At 42.0% G+C, this 23,034-nt stretch overlaps 1 protein-coding gene across 3 annotated transcripts in view; it reads right to left on the bottom strand.

Annotated features, from left to right (window-relative positions):
• LOC126401736 (receptor tyrosine-protein kinase erbB-4-like) overlaps positions 1 to 23,034 on the bottom strand; it is a 391,678-nt gene that overhangs the window by 131,579 nt on the left and 237,065 nt on the right. For all 3 annotated transcript variants that reach the window (XM_050063210.1, XM_050063212.1, XM_050063211.1), the window contains exon 3: positions 20,823 to 21,009. In XM_050063210.1, the coding sequence (XP_049919167.1) occupies positions 20,823 to 21,009 (187 nt within the window). The remainder of the gene's footprint in view (positions 1 to 20,822; positions 21,010 to 23,034) is intronic.

Below are 23,034 nucleotides of genomic sequence, written 5' to 3'. Positions count from 1 at the left end.
TGTGGCTCAGGAGGCAGAGCAGGTTGTCCACTAATCAGAAGATTGGCTGTTTGATGGGCGGTTCAAAGGGCTTCGCCAGTCTACATGTCGAAGTATCCTTGGGCAAGACATTGAACCTCAAACTACTCCTGATGGCTGTACCATATCAATGTTTAGCTAATGAGCAGGTGGTATCTTGTATGGTAGCCTCGGCCACCATAGTATGAGTGTGTGTCAATGGGTGAATGTCGCAACTCCATTTTCCATTTAGCATTAACAACCAAGAATTTGATGGTGATGAGAAAGATATCCAGGCTTACATCTCTTCCTAACTAGATGCGATGCAAATGAGCGCACATCAGATTGTTTCGGTTTTCCCCGGTGGCGATGTCCTAGCAACAAGCTAAGCCAGCAGTTCCCAACTGGTCCAGCCATGGGGTCCAGATTTGTTCTAAGTCGTTAGTTAAGGTCCACACAGTTTAATATATTCACCATCATACCTGTGTTTGGCCATGTAGTCGAGCTAGTTTGCTGTCTCTGTAAAGTAGCTGTTTGAGGACCATTCAGAATGGACCCACAACCCACTTTTGGACTGCGACCCACAAGTTGGGAACCACTGGGCTAAGCAATGTGTTGCTTGTTTGAGAAACTGCTCACCCTGGCCCTATGTTGGCGAAGCTTTGCGCACCTCCAACCTATTTTCAGAGCAACAGCAAGCCTTCGCTTGTAGTATACCTGGCCACTTTTTAGTGCTCAGTCTGCTACAGTTCACTCTTTCGTTGCATGTTAGGAAGGGGTGAGAAAGAATCTTCGAGTGAGCCAAAAGAGTTGTGAATGCACTAATATCAGTATGTTTAGTATTCAAGGATACAAACAAATTATTTGGTACTTTGAGGACTTGGTTCAGCAGGGACTCCTGAGACATCCGAGTGTTGAAAGTGCACAGCATGACCAAAATATAGCGAGTGAGAGAAAGCAACAGTCACACTGTGGATCAAAGCCTGGATAAATCTCAGCTAGCCTTGATTTACTGAAATGAATTCTATGTGAAACCTTAAATTGAATGAGTGCTAGACTAAGGCTAGCACATGATGAGGAGGAGATGACCCGTTTTAATGCTCTCGCTCAATAGTCATCTGTTAGCTCAATATCTTCTCCCAATGTGATGTGATTTTCTGGGTTGAATGATTTTCAAAGCTTAAGAGTCTCTCATGTAAGAATGATATTAACCCTTTTTGAGTGGGGGAGGTTAGAGTTAAACGTATTTTCCCAAGCGAGTTGAGGTGGAGGAGTCCTGATAGTTAATGCAAATACATAAAAGAGGTTCTACACACTGCAGTCTCTGGACTCTGTATATATAGGCACTCCTGTAATTAGCCCCAGGATATAACATCTTTGTATGCTGGTCACATGCTTTTATACTAAAAGCAAAGCTTCTCAGCTCTTTGAGGCTTTTACTGTGAAACTTCTGCAGGAAGTGTTGAGTTCCAGTGGCAATAACTCAACAGTGACACAAATGATTTCACCACATTGAATAGTGTTTTTGTTAAAAAAGACAAACCAAACAGCGAGTGTGGCATCACTGTGGTGTTATACTGAAGGGATTAATGCTGTGCAGTTGTAGATTAAATTGAATTCACCATATCAGCCAAGTCATTTCACCCCCCATAAATGTTTGTTTTTTAACGCCGCCTTTATTGGGGACCCAGCAGGCCACGGCATTATTTGAAGAGCCTTTATTTGAGAAATTACGGGGATGTGTGTAAGCTCTTTGCAGTCATTTACATGCATCACTTCCCGGTGCTCTGCGTAGCCTGTGACACAGCGCAGACAGCTGGCATGACAGAAGGTGCCGAACTGGGGAATGAAACAAATTGCCTTCATTTTCTTAGAGTGCAACCTCTTCAGGGAACACCGATGAACATTACACAACTGCAACAAATCTGCGACTCTGGAAAATAATGGCTCGCATGAGAGCCAATGAAGGAAAGTTAGAGAGAGATTGTGTTCAAGTTCTTTTTGCTGTCTTGAGCAACATTTTCCATTTCCCCCAGATAATAATGTGTTTAGGATAACCATCTATAGAAATTACCCTTCTTGGAGACAGAGTGAGCATGGAAAAAAATGGTGGACATGAGCAGAAAAGGCTCAAAAAGAAGACAAAAATAGTCCGTCGACAGAAGCTGCCTTGCTCCAAGCCAACCAGCATCCATCTCGAGGTTTTCACATAGCACTTTGAACTTCACGAGGCAACGAAAGAACGCTGCAACGGGATCAGTCGATCCAGGGGAACAATAAAGCATTCAGTTCCCCATACTCGTGTAAAAGTCTCTTTCATCTCATGGCTGGAATGCCCACAATGTACTGTCTTGAATGAGGTACACTTCAGCAAAAAGAGAACAAAGACATGTCCTGAAAACAAGACACATGCATACAAGTGCAATTTCTTGGAATTTTAAATAAGGAGAAGAAGCGTCAGGGTCCCAGTGTGTATGCCTGCACGTGCATCTCATCAAAATCAAACCCGTAATTAAAATAAAGTTGTGGATTTCTCTTCTCTGCCAATTTACAGTGAGACTAAGAAACCCCGTGATTTGAGGTAAACACATGACTTGACTGGAAAACAAGCAATCGGTCCCTTAGGAAACTCCCTGTGTGTAATTGTGAAGCACTCCACTGTACAGTGCCTTCAAGCATGTTTACTCTAAAGAGGGGAAAAAAAACAAAAAAAAAACAGAGGCTTGTTGAGAAAGTAGCTGCTTAAGTGAAAACGACTTCTCAAATCCCATGAATAACTGTTAAGTCTCCAGACTGCAAACAAGCCGCTGGTAGATAAATGGCTGCAGATCGCCAAGATAATAGAGACAGAAAACGGCAACTAGTTTGCCTCGAGGCACAGGGGGGGGGGAGAAAAAAAGCAAAGCATAAGCAAAAGGGGTTTGGTGGTACGAGTGACCAAAATGAAATGAACTTTTCAGAGTGCAAAGTGGGTACCGTGGCGTGAGGGGGGGGAAACATCCTGCTCCTGCAGTTGCACATTTTATAAAGAGCTGCATTATTCACACACCTAAAAAGCTGTCAAATGGGTGCGCCGTGTTTTATAAATGATACAATCCTTACAAGCAAATCCACAGTGGCTCGGGGCCTCTGACTTGAGGAGAACTTATCTGATCTTCACGGCAAAGCGGAGGTGGGTCTCCAGAGTCCCGTTTCCCCACTTCTCCATTATTAGCTCTGCCAGCCAAAGAGATATTGTGCTCGGTGACAAATGGGAAAGGAGCGCTAGGGCGCAGACAGTGCGGGGGAGGTCCCCTCCATCTTCCCCGCTGCTCCTCCAACCCCCCCTTTCCTCCCACCTCTTCTCCTACGATCAGGAGCGCTGCCGCCGTGTCCTCCCCGATAACCATAATTGTATTTTAAAGCCCCTGATTAAATTTCGCAGTCTCAAATGATATTGTTTTGCGATGAATCCTTATGAAAAATGCTTCACGTTAGGAGATTATGGAAGCTGTGTAGGTGCTGAAGGAGGCAACTAAAAGGTGGAGGCGGAGATGACATAAATATATATTTCTACTTCTAATGCTTCAATGGATGCTAAATGAATCCCTGCCATCACTCTTCTTCTTTTCCTCCACCCACTCTTGCTCCACCCGTCTGTCACGCTCCCTCTCGGTCTTCTAAACACACACTCAGACATAAACACTCCCCCTCTTTTTTTTCCCTCCTCTCAAACCAAAATACACCCACAGGTGTGTCAGCAATCATAATTAGGAAAACTTTCATTGACATTTGGTTCTAATAAAAAAAATAATCTTTCAACATAAAAAAAATGTTTGTAAAAAGTTTTGCTGCTCTCATACTTTACTGTCATAATGTAAGTCTCCCATCTGAGTGTCACAGTACCTCTGGGGGAGGCCGATTTTTTTTTTTTCTTTAGAGGTGACACAAAATGCAATCAGGGCGAATGAGAAGCCAGCAAATTCAATAATGGAGGCAAATGAAAATGGAACTGGAGACTCTGCACTTAAGGCGGGATGGGCTCACAGCCCTAATAAGCCCTCTTCTGTCACCGCTTCCCTGCATCTAAATTAACCAGAGGCCCTCCAATCAGCGCAGGCAAACAAAAGAGCCAGCCAAAGAGACAAGAGCGCCGCTGAATACTAATGGCGGTAACGAACGGCAGTGGTCATCGACAATCAGCACTGATGTGTGTTGGTGGGGGGATTAGTGGAGAATCTGTTATCAGTTTGTTAAGAAGTAACATCCAAATTTGGTTTACAAGCACTTACATTTCTGTTTTTTTGTTTTGTTTAAAATATGGATAGCTTTGAAAAGGAGTCAATTAAAGGAATACTTCACTCCCTGCATGATAATTTGTATATCAATTACTCACCCTGTGTTAAACTGAATTTCTGAAGAAAACTTTGTGTTCCTCATATGCCTCCACTGTCAACTTATGCCAAGTTCAGACCAAAGAGTCATGACCAGACAAGTTGAAACATGCAACGACTTGCAATGCACCGTTCTGCAACGTTCTAAAAACCTGCCGGTTCACACCAATGCAACTAAATGAGATGGTGTATCATCACTATGCAACAACTCTCTGTACTTCTGTTCTGATTTGCAGCTTTTCAGACTTATTTTGTGGCTGAATATAATTTGTAGCTTCTTAAAATATGAATGAGGATAGTGATAGTGCGACACTGGATGGAACGGTGAAAAACATACAAAATACGCCACAAAAGTATGAAAAATCAGCACCATATACTGTAATTAGTCAATAAGAATGTGTGTGTAGGGGGATAAGCGCATACAGCGAGCAGCAGCAGTGACCCACAGTTCGACGCCAGCACACCTGAGGACAGAAACAGAGGGCTCGGGGGGACGGAGCACCTGCTGCAGCAAGCGAACACGCCGCCTGTGGTCATTTTGACCAGCGGACTGCACTACAAGCCGACTGGCTGTAGAAACACTTGACATGCTTTACGTTCTAAAACCAGCTGCCGGCAGTTTGACCAGCTAAGTCGCAGGTGAGTCGAGCTGAGACGGCCAGTTCACACCACTGCGAATCTTTGGTCTGAACCGAACATTATATTATTTAAAAACTCTCACACAACTCGTGCAGTATAATCCAAGTGTCATTTATCAAGTTGTATGTTCAGTACTTCCCAAACAGACAGCCCTTTCTTATGGGGGACCAAGTGACACATCTATGCTCTCTTCAAAGCCAGACTCCATTGACAAAAACAGTAATTTTACCTCGCTGAACACGAGAGCTGCTGGTCTACCTCTGCCTCAATCGGTGGTTAGTTTGTGTTATTGTGTGACTTTGCTGAATCCAAATGAACCCTAGAGTTTTCATTAATGTATAATCACCTGAAACTACAAATCATTGTGTTTTTGTTATATTACAATGACGGAGCAGGGCGTCCTCCATAGAGTGTGCCATGTTGTGTCTTTAGTAGCCCAGAACTAACAAACCAAACATTGGCTCTGTATTAGGGCCATTTTGTTTTCATGTCATCCACCATAGTCCTACATGCTTAGCACACATGAGAAGTTGCAGTCAGTTGTAATCTGCAACCTCACTCCTTGATGCCAATAATTCCTACACACTAGAACTTTAAAACACCAAAGTCACACAGTAAGAAGAAAACAAACCGGTAGACCAAAGGCCTGTTCTACGAAGCCGGTTCAATTTACCTCGGATATCTTTTCGTTTTCTGGTTTGACTAACTCGTCACATTGACTGTCTGGATATGTTCATGTGGAAGGGTGTTAATTATGAGCGACATCATCAGAACCATGAATAACATAGGCTACTTTGCATGATATGAGATACAACAATATATAGGCTTGCTCTTTTTTACCCGTCGCTTTGGACTTGTGTCCATGTCAGGGCACTTTCTCTTAGTCAAAGGTCAAGGTGTTGACAGATTGTGATCCGATACTCCATAGTTAACCTGCTCCGGAGCTGGTTAGCTGCTCAGCATGAGTTACCAAGATGAATTATCCCAGTAAAAAGAGAACCAGCTTTGTAGTACCAAAATCCAAAGTTAACCCAGAAGTTACCTCGCTAACTCCAAACCCTGCTTCGTAGTTCAGGCCTCAGGAGCTCCTGTGTTAAGTGCAAGACACTCTGGTCATGGACTTTTGTTTTCCTTATGCACATGGTTGGGTTTAGGCAACAAAAATGCGTGGTTGGGACAAAAGAACAGGGGTTGGCTTTATAGTCCTACGGGACGCAAGCAGCGCTCTCTCATGTGAAAGGTTGTGTTTGTTGGACACATCCACCACCCCTCCTGCCCTCCCCACTTGGACTTTCATCGCCTTAACTTTCGTTCTTGTCCCGCCCTGTTAAACTATAATGACAACCGGATGCGTATCATGCTGACGTGCAAGGGCGGGTTTGTTCGTCGGTGTCTTACGCCGCAAGTCACTGCTCAAGTCAAGCTTTCAACAACTTCAGAGTGAGACCAGGTTGTTTAGCGTGGTAAACTGGGAAGGGTTGTTTGTTTGTGAAGTACTGAGCTTACAACTGGATAAATGAGACTTGGATTATACTGCACGAGTTATGTGAGAGTTTGTAAATGGATGTTTTGATATAGTTCGGACCCCTTTGACTGAAATTCATCACAAAATATTCTGCCTTTGGATTCTTTGTTCACTAGAGACATCTGAGAAAAACAAGGCTTTCTGCATGAATTCAACATAACACAGTGTGAGTCACTAATATACAAATGATCATTTGGGGGGTGAAGTATTCCCTTGATCTCCAAAAAGCCACAAATCTGCAAAAAAGTACTTTTACCAGTCATGTATTTTTGAAGTTTCATACCAAGCTTTTAATAGGTCTCAGTGACCCACAGGTCAAGCAACTCACTCATCAAATAAATTGCCAGGTACAGTCTCAAAGAACAAACAACTCCAGAATTGCTGTCCCATGTTGTTTTTCTACAACAGCAGTGATAGGTTGTTTTACAGTGGAGTTACTCTGACAGTCTGCTCTGTTATTGTGCTGGAAATAGTGTTTTGGTACAATTGCCCGAGCTAAGAACATCGAACTAAAATGTAGAGGGCACTATGAATGGATCATAGGGGAGCCATCAAGACAGTAAAACTGCTGAGAAGCTGAGCACATAACTTGAATTGTGGGCTATTATTAAATGTCCACTCTTGAGTCAGGAACCAAAAAAAAAAAAAACAGGTTCCTTTAGAGCGTTAATGTGTGTGTGAATGAACACCTGCAGTGCAAACGCATATACACACACAAACACTGCTCGTCTGACATGCACTTTGTAATTCAAATCGGACTCATTGCATATTTTCATGGAGCAAAATGCTTAAGAAGTGTCGGAACCAGAGCTAACCCTCTACATTAAAATTGACACCTACAATGGGCTAAATGGGCAATTTGTCATTTTCTGGCACAGAGCTGCAGCACTCATCCCTCCACTTGGGTAATTTGGGACACACCGACACGGACACACGCACACACACACACCAGCAAATCAACTATGACCAGTAAATTGCCTCCATCTGCTTCTACAGTATATTTAGTGTGAGGTTTTGTGAGCTAGTCCAGCTCCACTCCTCCCTTCTCTCAACTCCACCTCAGCCTCTGACTTCTTCTACGGCTGCAGTGGACAGACATGTGAATCAGTGATAATGATTGGCTGTGCTCGACACTCTAATGGATTTGCAGTTTGGAGCGGAAGTTATGCAACAGATCTCAAGAGGGGCTTGGACCGAGGCGGGGCACTTAAAAAAAAATAAATAAATAATGGACCCCAAAAATGTCATTAACAACTCGCCAAAGTCAAGCAGCTTGCAGACGCCTGGGAGAGAATGCAGACAAAAATTGCACACACACTAAGCATACACTATTCATTTCTCTAGAGAGCCCAAATCATACAAATATGTTGCAATGTCAGGAGGGTAGCATGTGCCTCGTGGCGAGACAAACAAGCAGGCGCTTTGAATGTAATTACTGTCAAAGGAAAACCTGCCATTATCAGAATGTCAACCAAAAACAGCCTTGTTTTTAGCTTGATGACAGTGCAGTTTGGGAGTTTCAAAATTGGTTTTAAGGGAGGTTTCACAACCCCCTGTGGTCATCCAATTCTTCCAATCTGTCAGGAAACTTCAATCAAGAGGAAAGTGATGTCCAGTGATGTCCTGTCACTCACCAGAATAGGGTGGGAATCACAGAGTATGATACTATCAAGATATGTTGTCCTCGATAACAATGGCATCACGATACAGTGATTCTGCGATATTTGATTAATGGCAACACAATCATTTGTAATATGTGTCATCGAGTTATACAAGATGTAGAAGATGACTAGAACTGGGAGGTATTAGCTGGGAAACACAATGGGACCATAGCATGAAGCCTCACATAGACCAAATTTAAAGTATATAGCAATTTCACAGACATGTTTTTCTAAGGTTTTGTTCAGGTACTTTTCAAAAAAGAGGGTATAACAATGTACTGAAATTATAGATATTAAGTAGAGAAATCTGAATGTTTGAAACAAAGCAACGGCAGTTTGTGGATATCTGAATGTAATAATGTGTTTGGACTAAAATATTTTTGTTGGACTTCGGTCTGGATAATATAGATCTGGATAATATGGATCTGTGGATTAAGATAAGGCTTCGTAGGTAAGTTTTAACTGTTTATCTGTTTGTTTTTTGTTTGAAAGAAGCATTTATTGAGCCTGCTGTGGTGGTTGCATCTTAAAATGGTCAGCATTAATAGCTGCGCAAGGAGTCGTATGAGTAAACCACTTATCATAATCATCAAAAATCAACTTAGGAGGGCCCGCAAACGGGCCCGTTGGATTTCTAACAGTAATGTAATGCATATTCATTATAGTGAACTTACAGGTGTAGTAGCCTTGGTAGCTTTCTCCACAACAAGATCAGGGTCATGGCAGATCAGGTGGCTATGCATATTTGTTGTGTTGCCTTGCAATTTACTTTCATGACACAGTTCTTGCATATTGCATAGCTTTTAGCAATTTTGTGTGTCCAATCTGTGTTGTAAAAGCTGAAGTTGGCATAGAGTTTAGAAGATGACAGTGCCTCTCTGATTTGTTGAAACCAAGGCCACCACCACTAAGAGACGAACCCCCCAATGCAACAGTTATTATAGTTCTTACACATGAAGATTAGATTAATCTAAGTAACGAGATGTGACTCTTAGCCTTTTCCTAACGGCCTATCTTTTAACCTAACACTTCTTAGATGCTAAAAGCTAACTCTTAACTTTCTTTCCTCCACTTCCAGGTATTTTTGGCAAGTCATGTAGCTGGTGGGTGGATCCCATAAGCAGCTCCAGCCACAACTATGCCTACTAATGCTGTCACACTGTCCGTCAGTTCCCTCTGGGAGTTTCTTCTTCACTAGGAGTTACTTAACTTCTGTTGACTCTACCCTCATTTATATGATAAGCGCCGCCATGAGGAGTCATCACTTTAACCCTGGTGAGTCAAACTTGCAGGGGAACCTGTTAAGAGTGCCAACATGTTTTAATTAAAATATCAGTTAATGGTTGATAACATATGGCAAGAGGAAGAAATACAATATATTCCCTGTATCCACGTTTGGTCCCACCTCTACATCAGAGGCTGGTTGGGTTTTGTCCTCAATTACACAAGTTTAGTTTTTGCTGTCTCTAGGTGCTTAAAGCTTGTGGTGCAGAACCTTTAAAAAGTGGGAACACCAGACTCCAGTCACAAGTAATATTCCCGAAAAATGAATTCAGCTCTAATGAGCAAGTTTGATGAAGTCACGGCTATTTGGTTTGATTAGGTGGGATTTCCAAGGACTGTTAAGTGGATATGCTGACTCATTCAGCTTTACCACCCACCACTTTCACTCTAAACAGAATTGGGGAGTTTGAAGTGGATTAGGCAGGAGGCTGCACAAGACAATGGCAACTTTTCACAGTAAAATTATTACATTCAGTCAGTGACTGCCTATATTTTATATGTTTTTAGTGACTTTAACTTTTTGGCTTTTGTTTCACTTTTGTACTTAAATGACATATTCATGAATTTATTTACCAAATATTTGAGCGCAAATGTTTCAAAACACTGCAGTTAAATGCTTCATTTGGCCACTTGATGCTACCTAGGCTGAGACTCCTTGTCCTGAAATTAGTTCGCACAACTTTTGCTCCCCCTGCCAATTCCTTTTGCTTCCATATCCTGACCTCCTGGCCCTCACCCGTAAACCTTATAGGATGTGGTTTGGAGTATAATAAGATGAAATCATAGGCTTTGAGCTATTCCAGGGAGACAGTCTGAGTGCTGCCCCACTCTCTATCCCTGCTATCCATCCAGCATGGGGAGTTCTTTATCATCATCACTCCAATCTCTGCTGAGTTTGGTATACGCTTGTTGGGAGTGATGACTCACTTTGTGCTGCCTGACTGAACTTATCTTGGGAAATCAACTTAAGTTGTTGACATTGTTAGAACTGCTAAACTATGCCTCACAATTACTTAAGACATTACTGGTAAACTTCTTTTTGTGGATCATGGGATTCTCGTGGGATTCCTGTGGGATGGGAGTAAATTTCACTATTCATCACATATCTGGGATGAGACAGGAAAAAACAACTATTAGTTCATGTATATAGGGCATTGGAAATATATGCCTGCAGCATGAGCACGCAGGTTGTTTTATATTAAGCATGTGAATTAAAATTGATTATCTGTTAAGACAATATTATTGTGATTGCTATGCTAATTTCACTTAGTGAGTTAATGGTAATTCCCATTATGTGTTAGCATCCAACTAACAGACTAAGCGCTAGAATCAGGGTAAGGTTTACTACCAAGTAGGTTTTCAAAAAAAAAATAAAATACAAAAATACAAATACAAATACAAAAAAATATACTATAAACTAGAACTACTGCCAGTTACAGTTCACACCATGTCTGTGAAGACGTGGATGCTTTACACACATCTTGTCCCCAGCAGCACAGAGGATTGATACAATCAGCACACTTTCAAGATGGATACCCAAGATTATTGTCACCTATTCAGCATCCGATCAAAGGTTTCCTCTTCTGTTCCTGAGATACGATGTTGAGTAAAGGCCAGAAAAGTGTTTTATGCCAAACAAAGATGGATGCAAGGTCACAGTGACCTTACCTTTGACCTCCAAAATCTAATCAGTTCATTGTTGAGTCTAAATGTTTGTGCCAAATATGAAAAAAATTCCTCAGGGTATTCGTGAGATAGTGCAGTCACATTGATCTTGAACTCTGACGTTTCACCACTAAAATCTAATCAATTTATCGTTGAGTCCAAGGGGACGTTTGTGCCAAATTTGAAGAAACTCCCTCAAGGCGTCCTTAAGATATTGCATTCATGAAATGGGACGTACGTACGTACACGTATGGATGGATGGACAATGTAAATACAAAACGCCAGGACGGAGAAATAAAAACACAACATAACAAATATGTACTATATAGATGTTTCAACTGTTATGTTGGGAGTTATTTTGGATATTATGCTTTATAGTTATGCTTAGTTTTTTATGTATAAATATGTAGTTCTACTATGAATAGACACTAGTCATTCTTCCATGACTTGGGCAAGGCAGGTCATGGGATTGGCATGGCACAGGAGTTGTTTTGTGGGAGCGGCATGGGACAGGAGTGAAAATCCACTCCCATGTCACCCTCTGCTTCCCAGCTACCCCATGATAACTCCCTAAAGACATTATGGGACATTTAACACAGAATTGGGAAGTTGGACAAGAGAGGACAGTCAGGAGGAGGTTTTTCATTTGCTATGTTACACAGTATTATGGAGTCAGGGCCATTATTGTGCACTGCGGGGTATGTCAGGTGTGTAGGTAGCTCAGTTAACCAGGGTCAGCTTGTGTCAGCCAGTGGAAGTGAACCCTAGCATCAAAGAACGGTGCACAGGGCTGCAGACACACTGCCCTGGGGGACTATTACCATTCCATTAGAGATCATTTTGCCCTCCTTCCAGACATGCCACAGCCACTAATGGAGACAAACCCGATGCCCCCTGGGTCTTCTCGTCAAACGATTTAAACAAAAACCACCGACGGCAGCACAGTGCTGACAGCACAACACTGATGTAACTGAGCATGGGCACGGCATTACAATGACTTCTGGGTGCACGAGTGTGTAAAAGAAATGGGAAATTGGAAATAAAGAGATGAGAAAATAAACCATGGAGTCAGACAAGGCATCCCATCGTGAGTCTGCATGTCAATGAATGTCACCTTTTTTTAACGAGACGTGTCTCGCTGTGTTGTCTTGTCTTTTCTTCAGAAGGGCAACAACAGGCGGCAGGTTATTGTGGTTCTGTTGGCTGGGCACACAACTGGGAGTACTAAGAAATGTGCAACAAAGATGATTTCCAACCTGGCTTAGCATCAAAGTTCATATCTAAAAAAATGTCTGTGGAGATCTATGGGTTGCATTACATTACATAACACTGGAGTGTTTTTTTGTTTTCAAAAGGGGATGCTGGTGCTTTGGTGTTTCAACACTCCCCCCCAAAAAAGGGGGGTAAAGATGAAAGAAAAAAAGCAAAACTTTATTTCACAAGCAGACTGAAGGGCTCGCTCGCTCCGCACATCCACGACTGCAGCATTTTCTGGGGTAGAAAAGCAGCGTTTGAAGCTGGGAGATATGTTTTAATCATTTGGCGCCTTAATGATGACACTGAATTCATTATTAATGGGCCCCATCCCTCTACTCTCCCTCTTCCTCATAACAGTCCGGAGCGAGAGTGGGTATTAGCATTAGCCGCTTTGGCTCTATTTGATCTTTCTGTAATTACACCACTTTTTGGAGATCACACCACAAGCTTTATGTTAAATAAAGAGGCTTTGGAAGTAAGGTTTTTTTCATACAAATTCCACACAATTATCATGGTTCCTTATTCCCTCTATATCTTTTATACAGGGAGTTTTTTCTCAGACCCTGACAGTGAAATATATATAAATATGGCCAAATCCGTCTTAAGTGCCGATTTGAGTTGGATGCGAGGTGGAAAAAAGTTGAAAATGGAGGCGAGCATGGATGCATAAAAAGGCAACATCAGTTGGCTGTCTTCATGTGAGCTGCAGTGCTGTAGGATTCTCCTTTTAGGTGTGTGCCCTTTTTTTCAAATAAGCAGAGGGTATAATATCTTTGATGTGCTGGATCTTTATACTCTCCACTGAGGGGATTTACTGTACAGATCAAATACAGCCTTTATGACACTTCTGAAACTAACGCTTTAGAAAAAAAAGTAGCTGAGAAACATCAAACTTTTTTCACATTTCTGATTCCTATAAAATTTACTTGAGACAATTGGTGCAGCTAAATAAAACTGTATTGAATTGTCTGTCTAAATACCTACATGCCTTGACATGAAGAAAAATCTCCATTTGTTTTGCTGATTTTGCTGAGCACGGTGTCTGTGAAAATGAGAAGCTGCTCAGAATGCTTGTGAGCCGCTAAATCAATAGTCATGCTCTAAAATGAAGATGCGCATGGGGTTAATTATAATGAAGTCTATTAATCAATTCATCTCAGCAGCAACTGCTGTTGGTAATTTGGCCTAAATGCATTCAAAATACTCACAGAAAATGCTGCAATTAGCAAGACAGCAGTGGTAAATTATTAGCTTTAAATTAGGGGATGTTTGGGTCGCTGCCAGGTTGTGAAACCGCGGCAGTGTCGCTACAGTCCCAGTGAGCATTAAGGAAAGCAAAACAGGTGAGAGAAGCAGAGAGGTTATAGGGGGGAAAAAGGGGGATGGCAGAACTGGTGCTTTGCTTTCTGCACACGAGCGTGGGGGGGCATTGCTGCCAGATGGGAAGTTGGAGTCAGAGCTCTCTTTGGGGCACACTGAGCCATTTGGCCCTCATCCAAATGGGCAATTTCACAGGGTAGGAAAAAAATTAACAAAAAAAGCTCACAAACAAAGCAAAAGTTAAGCAAAGAAAGAAGGGGAAAACCATTTCATACATGCACCTCATCAGCTCTGAGAGTCTTATGGTGGATATTATCACCACTGCTGCGCAGTATGGGGTAATTAGCACTGCAGTGTCTAGCGAGCCATGCTATATGTATGCACACAGTTCATGTGTTGTGTATAGGTTATTAAGGCTTACAAGAAGCTGCAGGTGCTTCATAGGGGGCGAGGCCGAACAAGTCGATATCAGGGGAGTTTCTTTAACACAGATTACTATATATCCTTGCTACTATACCAGCCTGCACAGCTGTATGCATACTGACTCCCAAGCCAAATTGAATTCCGTGCTTTCTGTGAACTCCCACTGTGTGGTGAATCCACTGAGGGATAAAGTAGCAGTGAAGCTGTTGTTTAATGTATTGTGTGCAGCGAGGAATGCTGAATATGTTCTCACTCGGGCACGTACATCCCCTCCAGATATGGTGGTAGGCTGCAAAATTAATTACAAATAAGTACTTTTCATCACACAATGAATCTAAGCAAATGTGCACGGTAGCTTCCTTATCATTGTTGGGCAGGGAGAATAATCTGCGGGGCTAATTTTGAGCTTATTTAAAAGAGAGAATTCACGACCAGGCAGAGGAGTGGAGGGAATCCAGAGGAACAGCACTGATCCATATGCATGGTTGGATTTGGCTTAATTGCAGCGTCGGGGTGCACTGGGTTCAGATGATATGGGTGAAGGCCCGTCCTGAGGATGTGCCGAAACATGAGATGTGTGGCCAGACAGACAAGGGGGCCGGTGGAGAGTCGCAGCAGAGACGCAGAGGTAAATTCAACCTCTGAGGATCAACACAGTCTGCAAAAGTTTCAGGAAAATAACAAATTCTGAGATGTGGATGTAGATTATGCATTGTGGACATAAATAATGCAAGGACTACCTTTCTGCACCCAGAAAGGATATTTTGAAGATACCTCACTTATATTCTGCACTGTGCCTTTCCAGTTACATATAAAAAAACATCTGCATCTCTTCACAAAATGTAGTGAATGTTGGCTGGACTTCAGCCAGTTGGTTATTCTTTATCTAAGGAAGACTAGAATTAACGCCTCACAGTTGTATGCCTCCGCTAACCAGTCAAGTCACAGTTTACATCCATGTCCGTCCAGACTTATATATGACAGTAGACAATTCTTCAAATATGGATGTTGAGACAAACAAGCTACAAATTCTAAAATGTCGATGCTCCACACACATCTTCAACCAGGCAGCACAGAGGATCTATACAATCAGCACAGTTTGTACCCCCTGCTGTCCATTATGCTGTCACATTAAAGTTAAGTTAAGTTTGACCTTTTGGAAATAAACTCTCATCACGTCATCATTTTATCCTGTTAGACATTTGTGTGATATTTTGTCATAATTCGTAAATAAATTCTTTAGGTATGACCAAAAACACGTTTTGTGAGGTGTAACAACATTCTCTCAAAGTGTTCCTAAGATACTGCATTCACGTAGATGATGTGGGCTTCAGGTCATAGGGACCTTAACCACCAAAATCTAATCAGTTCATCTGTGGGTTCAAGTTGACGTTTGTGCCAAATTTGAAGAGATTCCATTAAGTAGTTCTGAGATCTCATATTCACAAGAATGAGAAGGACACAGGGGCCACAATGATCTTGACCTTTGATCACCAGATCTAATCAGTTCATCCTTGGGTCCAGGTGGACATTTGTGCCAAATTTGAAGAGATTCCCTCACAACATACCTGAGATATTGCATTCACAAGAATAAGGTGGACTTGAGGTCACAGGAACCAAACCAACAAAATCTAATCACTTCATCCTTGGGTCCAAGTGGACATTTGTGCCAAATTTGAAGAGGTTCCTTCTAGGCATACCTGAGATATTGCATTCATGAGATTGAAAAGGACACAAAGCCACAGTGACCTTAACCTTTTAATCACCAGACCAAATTGGTCTATCGTTGAGTTCAAGAGGACGTTTGTGCCAAATTTGAAGAGATTCCCTTGAGGCGTATCTAAGATATTGCATTCACAAGAATGAGAACGATATAAGGCCACAGTAACCTTGACCTTTGATCACCAGATCTAATCAGTTTATTGTTGAGTCCAAGTGGAGGTTTGTGCCAAATTTGAAGAGATTCCCTTGAGTGGCCCTGAGATATTGCATTCACGAGAATGAGAAGGACGCAGGGCCAAAATGACCTTGACCTCTGACTTTTGATGATCAGATCTAATCATTCATTGTTGAGTCCAAGTGAGCGTTTGTGCCAAATTTGAAGAGATTCCCTTGAGTGGCCCTGAGATATCACATTCACAAGAATGAGAAGGACACAAGGCCACAATGACCTTGACCTCTGATCACCAGATCTAATCAGTTTATCACTGTGTCCAAGTGGATGTTTGTGCTTAATTTGAGCAAATTCCCTCTGAGCATTATTGAGATATCACACGAGCAACATAATGCCTCCAGCAAAGGCTGTCCCCGGTGTTTAGGCATGAAAATATCTGCATCTTTTCACAAAAATAAGTGAATGTTGGCCGGACTTCAGCTGGTTGCTGATTCCATATCAAATGCAGAAAAGAGTACAGAAACATTTGTCCACTAACTGCATCATTGCCTCATTGCTGGGAGCTTACGAACGACACTGACCATGCATCATTTTCTCCCAGAAGAAAGCTGTTTCTCATGAAATAAATGACAGAAAAACCAAAACAAGACACAAACAAGTCAAAAGGGCCTGTGCATACTTTCTTTATGATCCTTTCAGTCCAAGTTATTTGTACTCTACTATCAGTCTTTGGTTTGCAGAAAGAAAAAAAAAACATTCATTAGTGCAGTTTGAGGGATGACAGAGACAGTCATGAGAAATGGTCGAAGGGAAAAAAGAAAAACAGACAAGAACACCATGAGGCATCTATCATGAGTCAGACAGGGATAAAGGTCCACTTAGGCCTCTCTTTCTTTGTAAGGGTGGTCAGAATGGAAGGCGCCCTCCTGCTTTACCAGCTTAGGGTGTCAGCATGCCCTTAAAACTCTCAGGAGTCCTTTATTACCGTGTTCAGACTCCATAAAACGCTGCTTATTACACTAAATCTGTCATGCGCTTTAATATGGATCACAGTTTGATCCCCCACCATCAATCACAAAAACACTACGCCAAAGTCAATGGCGTAAGAGCCCGGGATGAATCTCTGCTGTCCAACTTTCTCAAAAACACTAACGGTTTTAACTCAGTGTATGGACGCTTGAGATTTTATCGTGCTCGATTTTAGTCCCTAAAAAGTTACAAAAGGTGGTCAAGGACTGCAAGACACATGACTGTTTTACACTAAAATTAATTTGGTTCCTCTGTGAAACATTTGAGACAGAATTGCCTGCAGGAGGAACGCAGGATGGATGTAGGATAAACTGCAATGCCCACAGGAGAGCAGTGTAAAGCGGGCAGATCGATGCCAGAGAAGAAGCCTCGGGCAAAATACAACAAAGGGGGGGATACAGCAGAGGCATCCCGGTGGCTTGGCAGTTTAGGGCACATACCACGTGGTCAGTTCACGGTGGACCTGGGCCCAGTTTGTTACCCTTTCCTCGTCTCATGCTCTGGCACTCTCTGCTAGACTAATCATAAAGGGGCTACATGTAGTTGTTTTTACATTTTTAGATAATCGAAGGCTAACAAATTACTTCTGACATCTCGGTATGAACAAATTGTCTGGAGGACTGGCAGCTTATCGTGCATTTGTTCTTTGGCTGTACTTTAGAGGACATACTGTACGTGTTGGACATGATTTTTTCCATTGGCCATTGTAAGATGCTCTAAGAGATTTAGCTCCATTTGTGCTGGAAGAACGGCACTCTTTTTCCTGTTTTTCCTGCCATAAATAAATCCAACAAATTTCCACAAAAATCTGACAAGATGACAGAAGAAAATGCCATGCAGAGACTTGAAAAGGCGTTCCACTCTGTCCATCTTGGTCTTGTCTACAAGTAGTTAGCAAACATGTTTTTTATGGTAAGTTTCCAAAGGAGAAAAAAAAAAAGGAGGGATATGACAAAAGATAGAGACGACATACTTTCTTTTCCTGCAATACTTTTGTTCTTTCACATTCACATCCCCTCAAGAGCTGACACCGTCTCATATCGCCATCTTTTCTTGGAACGCTTTCCTGACCTCCATCCCATATCACAGCTTCTCTCTGTTTACTGTCTTCCCTGTCACTCCAGACAGTATGGCCTCAAATAGAGCAAGAAAATGCTGTAAAAGAAAAAAAAAAAGAAAAAAAAAAAAAAAAGGAGTGACCCCGACTGAGCTTCAGTGCTTTTCCTCAGATTGTATGTGACAGTTGTCCCTCAGCCAGAGTTTCTTCTACGACGGCTTGTGTTTCTCTCCCGGAGCGATGGTAATGCCGCTGCCAAGACGGGGATAAAAAGGCAACACCTGACTCCTGAAAAAGCAGCAAACCTTTTAGCGGCTCAATCTGTGAGAATTACATGTATGATTTATACGGCTAATGAGGAAATTGGCTGTTTGGAGGTAGCAGTGAGAGGAGGTATGATTCAGCAGGAAGGCAGTGAGGCTGGTACTTTAAAAGATGATTTTAAAGCCTGTAACAGAAAATAGTGTTTGCTGCTATTATTCTGACTCGAGTTGGGGGGTCACCTCACCACTGAGTAATGCCAAAATGGCAAAGATTGACTGATGCCGATGTAACCCAGGGTTCAGATGAACAAATGGTAAAATTTGGCGCAGCCAATCAGCTGGGCCGCTCCGCTATTTACAGGAAGCAGACGCCCTTGTAAGTGAGATGAATGGGGCTGATGCACGGAGCGGAGCGGCTGCAGGTTAGTAAAAAGTTTGCTGGCGTTTACTTACTTTAATGTTCAATATGAAGGTTAACAGTCACTTTGTTGCCGACTGCAGATGTCCATCGGCTGTCAAAGTTGCTGTTCGAAAGCTGTGAATACTGGAAGTTCTGTTGAATCTGTTGACACTGCTTGAATTGGTGAGTTGAGCTAAACTTATTGTTAGCCTCTTGCTAAACCAACTTGCAACTTTAATATACTTTTGTTATCAACATTTTGTTGCCTTACATGTCAGCGCATGCCTTGTCAAACACCCGACGTAGCGTGTGTGGGGACATAATGAGTGTTTGGTTACAATGTTTGATACAATGTTTGACGTAGCGTGTTAGCGGTCAGCTGATAACAGGTAGTGTGCTGCGTTTAAGCAACTAGAGGCACACGCTGCTTCATTACTCTGCAGATTTGCCAGTTTATGAATGAGTTGTTTAATTGCCTAATTGTTTAATTGTTACATTTATGTATTTAATTTACAACTCAGTGTAACTGGTTAAGAGGATTTGTTTGATTGATAGTAACTGTATGTAACTTTTATGCAGTTAATTAGTGTTAAGAGCTCTGGCCTTATGTTTAACCAGGCCAGGTTTCTTGTGCATGGACGATCCATGCGATGGATGGCGAGCTATTCAAATTCCAAGTGACCAGGAGCCCACTCTGGAGGAAACAAGAATTACGCTCAGCAGTTATCATCATATTCCTGCCACAGCGGTAGGACACTGCAGCAGATACTTCCCCCCCATTCATCTCTTTTGCCCCTTCATACACACACACACACACACACACACACACTTTTCGGCCCAGCACATTGAATTGACTGACTGATTGACTTATGACTTGCACTGACTTGTGCTGAAGAACTGATGAGCTTAAATTGTGTGTTATGAACGGGGTCCACATTTATTCAATGTGTTTTCCATATTGGGTTGGGTTGTTTTGTTGCTTTGGGAGGGTTTCTGTTGAGTTGTGAATTCATTCTGGTATTTTGATGATTAATTGAATAAGTGTGAAAGAAAATAATGGTGCACCAATGACATAACTAATTACCAGCCATAAGCGAATACAAGCCTTGTGAACCTATTTCTATATAGAGTATTTGAGTTCTTTTTTTTGTAGTTGAAGAAGAAATCTGTTTATTTACATGGCCATATTTATTTTGTAATATTTGCATACTTTGTTTTGTTTTTTGTTTTTTTTGTTTCCTAAATACATGGTACCTATATACTGAAATCAACTGTCTCTGTGTCCTGATTTATTGTCCATCAGTTACCAGTTCTCCTTGGCCGAATCTGGTCTTCTGATTTCATTAGCCTGCTTCTAGCTATTTACTGCCCTTACATCATGTACAGTTAAATATATGCTACACCGAGGTCATGACTCAAAGATCTGATACCAAGATAGCGTTAATGCAGACAAAAGCTACCCTTTACAAATGTAATCCACTTATATCTTATGCCCTGTCACATGACAACAACAACAAAAAAGAGCAGCTGTTACATAAGACATAACCCAACCACTTCCGAAAACTTACTCTGTGAAAGAAGCCTCTTTTTCAGTGTGTAAACAAAAATGTAATTAATGGGAAAACAGGACTTTTCACAGACATTTGATCCCTCTATATAGCAACACAGAAGATTAATTTGCTGGGGTAGCAGATACGTTGCTTCAAAAGTTGAGTTCCAATTTTGCGACTTAATTAAAAAGGCCCTATTAAAGCTGTATATGTGGGTGTAAAAACAAGTCAAACACAAGCATTTTTGTGCAGGAAATAGCAATGTACTTTGCAGGGTGCTGCATATGGATTTCCAATACACCAAAAGATGCTATAAATCATCTAGTAAGGGAGTTCTGATGCATCAAAAAAGTCTTTCATTCTGATTTATTTGCTCAATCTACCTGCTGAGAGGCAGTGAAAGGGACAAAGTGCAAGCTTTACACTGTCACATTGATTATGCAGCATGTCATTAAGTATGCCAGCACTCATGCAATCTCTCTGACCTGTGAGGTTCCGCAGGCCCAGCTGCCTCAGGCCGTAGTACCCGTCCCGCCTGTAGTTGAGAAAGATGGCCAGTGAGTAGCGACCCTCGTACAGTTTGGTGCCACGGATGATCCGCAGGTTCTCCAGCGGCAGTTGGTCGAACTGGTTGAGAGCCACCAACACGTAGCCAGTCACCTCTCTGATTGACTGCATGGAGAAAACAAAAAACAGGAGTATATTTAATATGCAGTGTGAGACCCAGATTCAGTTCTTCTCAGGATATTACATGCCAGACAAATTATATGATCACATTGTCTCCCAACTAGGAATGGCAGTTTAAGTTAATTTTGCTTTCGAAAGCCTGACACCCAATTACTTTTTAAGAAAAAACGCAAAGTGATGTAAAAATACAAGTAGGGCTTTCCCTGTAGCTTCCCTGTAATTCTGCGCTCCATTGCCTTAATGAGCTTTAGCTTGAGGCAAATCTCAAATCTCCACTGTTAGCTAGCTTTGGCTGCTCTGCACTTTGCACCACCTGCATTTGGTGGGAGCTAGCTAGCGGCTACACTTATTTGATTAATGTTGGCAATGTAATCTTGACAGATGGTGGTGGAGCGACGCTGTTGCCGGTGAAGTAGTGGTATTCAATGAGGTAAATGTACTACTAGGAAGATGGGTAGGTTACTGAGGAGTGGAAGGGTATACTCTCCTATATATTCCAATAGCCTTTTGGCTGATAGGTGGGTACGCCCCGAAAACCAGGTGGGTATACCCTGTATACCTGCGAATACTGTACCCTCCACTACACCACTGGTTGCTGCTGAAATGTGGCCTCCGGTCCCAGGTAGCCCTGTTGTGTTAACAGCTTAATTTGAGACACCACACCCCTTTAGCATTGTATGTTAGCACCGTAATCTGTGCTGACACTGCTAATGATGCTTAAAATGTAAAAGTAATGCACACCAAGAATTATAATGAGGTGCTGATCATTGGCAATGACTTGATTGTAGAAAACAAGTGTCGCACACTTGGCCTTTGAGCCTTCTTCAAGATCAACAAACATATTCAGACATAGCCAACCTAATGGTGCAGCATGATCACCTAATCATCACTAGCTGTGTCACAAATTTGTTTGTACAATCACTGCTAACGATGCTAATGGTAGTAAGCTAAAGGGGTTTTGTGGCCTAAATTAAGCTGGCGATACCAAAAAGGTGGGCACAGTATCCAGAGCAATACCTTCCTGCCACCATGGGTCAGGACGGCGTTACCAGCTGTAATTGCCAAATGAGTGGCGTTGCTAGCAAGTTCCCACCTGAACTTGGGTGGTGTGCAGTGCAGACCAACTAAGGCAAGCCACCCACTGTAGCATGAATACCTTATTAGCTTTGCTCCTAATGTGCTACAGCATAGTGCTAGTGCTAAAGCTAAACTGAAGAGAAGCAATATTAAGATATACACCAACATGCATAAGCAGTCGAAAATATTCTCAGTCATTAACCGATTAACAGTTACAATGGAAATCATGTCTACTGGCCATTTACAAATGGTCATTTGGGGGGTGAGGTACTCCTTTAAGGCGGTAATGCATTCCTCTCATTTTCTGTGCACGGGGTATGTTATTTGCATTTTGAAATGTCAAGCTAATGAAAGATTTGGACATACAGTCCAAAGTGATTAAAATGTCAGCTCAATTACAGACTGATTACACTTCTCCTCTGATTACAGTCTCAGCTTTTTCTTAAAAGTCTTGAGAGGCCATGATACTGGCAAACATGACATTTGTAGAGCCAATCATACCTTTAAGAACAATATTTTCAAAACCAAATGACGTATATTTGTAACTGTGTTTGATATTATATCCTGTAAGTTAATGACTTCATATGGAAACTCCGTCAGGTGTGATTGGATTCCTCGGAGACCTAAAACTAAAAGAAGAAAAAAAGAACTTGGTGTTGGTTCAAGCTGATAGGCCTTGGCTGAGTGCCTTACTCAGACACACATAATATGCGGAAATAGAGAGCTCCAGTGTGCTGAGTGCCCTGCTGAAGAACATGGCAGACCTCAACTATCTGCCTCATCGTGCATCAATTGACCTTCTCAAAAGTCACTAAAAAACAGGCTGATTACCTCTCTGTTATGCTCTTGATGAGGCAAATTAATTCAACAGTAAAGTCAGGCTGACGGATGGGGCCAAGGCAAGTACTTTGAATTTTTCAATATTTTTATTGG

This window comes from Epinephelus moara, chromosome 15 (assembly GCF_006386435.1).
Source record: "Epinephelus moara isolate mb chromosome 15, YSFRI_EMoa_1.0, whole genome shotgun sequence".
In the NCBI taxonomy this organism is placed as follows: Eukaryota; Metazoa; Chordata; class Actinopteri; order Perciformes; family Serranidae; genus Epinephelus; species Epinephelus moara.
This window is presented reverse-complemented; position numbering and strand designations above follow the sequence as displayed.